The sequence below is a fragment of the Ylistrum balloti genome, unplaced genomic scaffold (genome assembly GCF_031769215.1).
Source record: "Ylistrum balloti isolate Yb309-2 unplaced genomic scaffold, AGI_CSIRO_Ybal_v1 Utg369808, whole genome shotgun sequence".
Lineage (NCBI taxonomy): Eukaryota > Metazoa > Mollusca > Bivalvia > Pectinida > Pectinidae > Ylistrum > Ylistrum balloti.
The window spans coordinates 165,071-170,620 of record NW_026781982.1 but is presented as its reverse complement, the minus strand read 5'-3'; the positions used below and the strand labels follow the sequence as shown (position 1 = coordinate 170,620).

Below are 5,550 nucleotides of genomic sequence, written 5' to 3'. Positions count from 1 at the left end.
ACTTTTTGGGGGCATTTTGTAATATAATCCCCCGTCACCAGTTCCCTGAAAACTTTTCCACCTGTGGACGGCATATTGAAAAGAAATATTACGGTACGATCATAACATGAAATGACATATATTGTGCAAATTTGATCTCATAACCAAGTTTTAATTGTTCTCATTTGCGGTCAAATGTAACGACTGTTCAAGTTCACTCTGATCTGCCAGAGTTACTTCCCTTCGCCTCGCTTTGTCAGTATATCAGCTGGATTGTGATAAACACTTGTCACCCTGTTGGGGACCGCGAATACAAAGTATTTGATCCCATTGGTTTATTTGATAAATTAAATGGACAATAACTCGTCAAGAGGAGATGTATATCATTTGACGAATAAAAAAAACATGATTGTGAGAAAGATCTTAAGAAGATTAATGTAAAAATATTGTTTTGAACAAATTCACAGCTTTATGGCCTTTGCAGAAGGAATGTGGAGGATGAATATCGTTATAATACAGGCTTGTGTGGACATACAGCTTTTTTAACTAAAACAAATGAAGAACACCATACCATATATCCTAAACTGATAAATTCAAAACGGTTATTCACTATGTAGATAGGTAAATCGGTTTGAACATTTCCTCGGGTCACCAGTTAAGAATACTCAAGACAATATGAGTGTAATGACATTTGGTATTATTACTATTGAGTACATTTCACCGTCAGTTTTATTAAGGAATAAAGCACCTTAATGAGACAATAAAACATAATACAATTGGAATTATGACACACACGGAAATGCTCCATTACAAATAAGTATTATTTACAAGTGAGACCTGTTGTTGTACACTATGGAAAACATCGATGAAATTAACGTTTTTTTATGGTTGATAATAACAAAGGTTTTAAGGTACTAGTTTTGTGTTCGAATATCCCCTATTAGAAAGTCCTATATTTTCTGTCGTGTATGTGACTAGCTCTCAGTTCCTTATAGATTGATTGCAATAGATATGCAGGATATCACACACTTTATTTAACATACGTACTTACAATGACCATCAGCTTATGTGAGCTACTATTGCGACAAACACGGGTTTGGGAACAACATACAAATATATTTAGAGTCAATAGAATATTGTTGAATAAATAAAAATAAATAAATAAATATTTGAATAAGACGTAGCTAAAATTATAACTGGTCCATCGGTCTGAAGCTTAAAAAAAATAAAGTACATTCATCTGAACTAGATACAAGTAAAATCTAAGTAAGAAGGATATACAGACCTTATAATTATTTATCCGTGCATATCAAAGTACATTTAACTGTGTAAAGTAAGAACATCTTTCACACTCCTTGGTGGTACTCCAATGTGGGGTATTATTCGTCAGTATATCTATTTTTATGTTGTTTTAATAAGGTGAGAAACTGGCTCGTGAAATGGATCAAAAACGTTATTTGTCAATGTTTCTGATACATCGTCCATTACTTTATAAGTCATTGTTATAATAGTAATCGTAATAGACTTTATTTCATGAGGATTTAAGAACCTGTTTAACCGAGGCTAATCTTCCACAGGGTCCTCTTGTTAGTAAAACATGGAACAGGTAAAAATACATGATTGTTCACAACATAATTATCAATTATGATACATTTATCACTGGCATATAATTAAGAATGTCACAGAATGCACACGAGTATGTGTGAATAGGTTTATCATTAAAGGACAATTTGTGTACCATACATACATACTTATATAGTAAAGTGTAAAAATTAACATAGTTATACGCTAACATAGCATAAAGTAAAACATTACTGGTACTGGAAAGAAAATCTCAAAATTAGTTTGTTAAGTTTTCAAATAATAGCACACTAGTTTTTGTTTGAACATATAAAAGATGCTTCAGTTTTGATTTCATTTGGAGGTTTGTTCTATTCCTGACAGAGATATTATATATATAAATGCTTCGAATAGTAAATTGTCATGTGATTTGGAACCAAAACCTTTTTACTAGATATCTGCCTTGTTGACCGCTGATGAACATTTCCAGCCAAAATGAGTCACTGAAACATATTGTGGTACATTGATACCTTTCTTTGTCATAATTGACTTTTTGAACTGAAACTATATTTGAATTGGCATCCATTTAAAGATTCTAAACATTTCTGCTGAAGGAGCATCATATGATTTGTCTAAAATCAATCTGGCGACACACTTCTGAACTTTTGACAGTTTGTCTAGAGAAGCTTATGTACTTCCAGATCAGACTGTATTACAGTACATGAAATGAGGAAAAACACAAGCACTGTTAAATTTCAAGCGGCCTTCTATTGGTAAAAATTGTTGAATACACCTTAGTAACCCTAAACCTTGGTTGATTTTGGAAACAACCGAGGAAATATGCGCTGACCATGATCAACGGTCATCAATTTTTGTTCTAAGTGATTTTTCACATTTCACCTGGGACACAGTTGCCTCCCTTAGTGAAAGATTGAGTATCCCAAGTTTCTGTTTGGAAGCAGTAGGAATACATTTAGTTTCATTTACATTAACTATCATTTTGTTATCATTACACCAGGGATCCATATTTTCAAGGTCTTTGTGTAGTTCACTTTGTGTATCAGATACAGATGATCCCGAGTTGGTTAAAGTGGAGTCTTTCTGTAGTTCACTTTGTGTATCAGGTACAGATGATCCCGAGTTGGTTAAAGTGGAGTCTTTCTGTAGTTTACTCTGTGTATCAGGTACAGATGATCCCGAGTTGGTTAAAGTGGAGTCTTTCTGTAGTTTACTCTGTGTATCAGGTACAGATGATCCCGAGTTGGTTAAAGTGGAGTCTTTCTGTAGTTTACTCTGTGTATCAGGTACAGATGATCCCGAGTTGGTTAAACTGGATTCTTTCTGTTGTTTACTCTGTGTATCAGATACAGATGATCCCGAGTTGGTTAAACTGGATTCTTTCTGTTGTTTACTCTGTGTATCAGGTACAGATGATCCCGAGTTGGTTAAACTGGATTCTTTCTGTTGTTTACTCTGTGTATCAGGTACAGATGATCCCGAGTTGGTTAAACTGGATTCTTTCTGTTGTTTACTCTGTGTATCAGGTACAGATGATCCCGAGTTGGTTAAACTGGAGTATTTCTGTAGTTTACTCTGTGAATCAGGTACAGATGATCCCGAGTTGGTTAAAGTGGAGTATTTCTGTAGTTTACTCTGTGAATCAGATACAGATGATCCCTAGTTGGTTAAAGTGGAGTCTTTCTGTTGTTTACTCTGTGTATAAGGTACAGATGATCCCGAGTTGGTTAAAGTGGAGTCTTTCTGTAGTTTACTCTGTGTATCGGGTACAGATGATCCCGAGTTGGTTAAAGTGGGGTCTTTCTGTTGTTTACTCTGTGTATCAGATACAGATGATCCCGAGTTGGTTAAAGTGAAAGCTTTCTGTAGTTTACTCTGTGTATTATGTAAAGATGATCCCGAGTTGGTTAAAGTGGAGTCTTTCTGTTGTTTACTCTGTGTATCAGGTACAGATGATCCCGAGTTGGTTAAAGTGGAGTCTTTCTGTTGTTTACTCTGTATATAAGGTACAGATGATCCCGAGTTGGTTAAAGTGGAGTATTTCTGTAGTTTACTCTGTGAATCAGGTACAGATGATCCCGAGTTGGTTAAAGTGGAGTCTTTCTGTTGTTTACTCTGTGTATCAGATACAGATGATCCCGAGTTGGTTAAAGTGGAGTCTTTCTGTTGTTTACTCTGTGTATCAGATACAGATGATCCCGAGTTGGTTAAACTGGATTCTTTCTGTTGTTTACTCTGTGTATCAGGTACAGATGATCCCGAGTTGGTTAAAGTGAAGCCATCGGCAGTCATGTCTGTTTCAGATTGAAAGTGTAATTTTAAATCATTAATTGAAAAGTAAAAACATCAAGGGACCCAGAATTGATCTTTGAGGTACCCCATAGGTAATTTTCTTTATAGTGGATATAATCCCTGCAAAAATTACTTTTTGTGACCTGTCATCAAGATATGAATCAAACCATGTAATGGTATTTGAATCACATTTGTATGTTTTTAGTTTCTCAAACACGGTTGGTAAAATAAAAAATCTAAGAAAATAACACTGTTTACAAGAAATTTATCAAAATCGTTTGTTCATGTATTAACTTTTTTTAAAAGGACTGTTTCACAACAATGCTTTTCATGAAAACTTATTGTGAAGATACAAGGAGGTCATGTGTATCTCAATATTGATAGAGCCATGTACATGTTGTTCTAATATTTTGGGTAAAATTGGTAATACAGGAAGAATAGCACTACAGTGCTAATGTTTGTCCTGTTTGTAATATGTGTCTTTAAATAAAACTTCTTGACTCTTGAGAGATATGTCTGTAATTACAAACTTCAGAGGTGCTTCCAGAAATGTACAAAGGAATTACCTTTTTTTCTCTATTTTATAGGAAAACAACCATTTCAAATCGTTGGATAGTTGGAATGGAAAAAGTACAATCCCCAACTAGATTAATATTTACAAAATTCTTCAAATTTTAAATTGAACAATTAGTATTTCTTAAACATGATGTTAGTTTTCCAGGAACTACTGTAAAATAACTGTTGAATTGATTTGCTATTCATTTTTATCATAGATATTTTCATTTTCTACCTAAATAATTATAGGCGTGGGAGATGATTTTTTACATGCAAGATCAGGAATACATTTCCAGAGATTACTAGGGTTATCCAAATTGTTTTCAATAACATTTTTACAATATGTGGCTTTTACCTCCCTAATCAACTTAGCAATATGGATACGATGTATTCTATATTTGTCAAGTTCAACGTCACGTTTTAATTTGTCTCTCAACTGCACACTTGATAAAATATCATCATCCAGCCATTCTGGTTGTTCTAACTGTTTTATTGGCTTTTCAAGGAAGCACAGGTGCATGTTTATCTACTACATTGAAAAATAATGTTATCCATGCGTTCAATTCATCGTTTACATACGAGAATGTTTCAATCACTGACCAGGGAACATGAGACAGTCGTCCAAACAGGTAATTTCTTCAAACTTTTTAAAAGACCTATACTTAATGCTATAGTGTGAAAAATTTCTCGGGAAAATTGACGGACGATGACGCCTCGGTATGTTGTGACATAAAAGAAGTCGAAAGAACGTCGGAATAATTTGGACAAATAATTGGAAAAGAGTTCCTTTTGAACCCCCCACCCAAAATGACTACCAGTAGGCTATAATAAGTATCTAAAAGAGTTTACTTTAAGGGGTACCAAGAAAAATTAGGACATGGTCTTAAAATTAACCCTTTCAGACACTTGTATTATATTTACCAGGTAGAATAACCCATTGGTAGCCACATTGGGTGGGGGTTCAAAAGGAACTCTTACCAATAATTGTTCGCAAAAACGAAAATGGAATAACTGATTTCAGTTGGTCTACGTCAACCCTTTCAAAACGCTTTCAGTACCCGTCTTATCATCGTCAGGTCTGTGACTACTTTCACTTTCCTTTTAAGATAATTTAGAGTAATCTCCCTTCACGGAAACAACCGAAAT

The 5,550-nt window shown here is 34.4% G+C and overlaps 1 protein-coding gene across 1 annotated transcript; it reads right to left on the bottom strand.

Moving 5' to 3' along the window:
• Positions 1 to 2,394: 2,394 nt before the first annotated feature.
• Positions 2,395 to 3,849, bottom strand: LOC132544766 (mucin-1-like). Its single transcript, XM_060208415.1, has 2 exons — positions 3,268 to 3,849; positions 2,395 to 3,192 (listed from the first exon to the last, which is right to left on the bottom strand). Exons 1-2 carry the CDS (start codon positions 3,847 to 3,849, stop codon positions 2,395 to 2,397), a joined length of 1,380 nt encoding a protein of 459 aa, XP_060064398.1.
• Positions 3,850 to 5,550: the final 1,701 nt, after the last annotated feature.

What these genes read in the sequence shown, in the direction of transcription:
- LOC132544766 (XM_060208415.1), bottom strand. Translation starts at nt 3,849, where the DNA reads ATGACTGCCGATGGCTTCACTTTAACCAACTCGGGATCATCTGTACCT. An exon ending in TAACCAACTCGGGATCATCT is followed by an intron (nt 3,193 to 3,267) that starts GTACCTTATACA and finishes TCTGATTCACAG; the next exon opens with AGTAAACTACAGAAATACTC.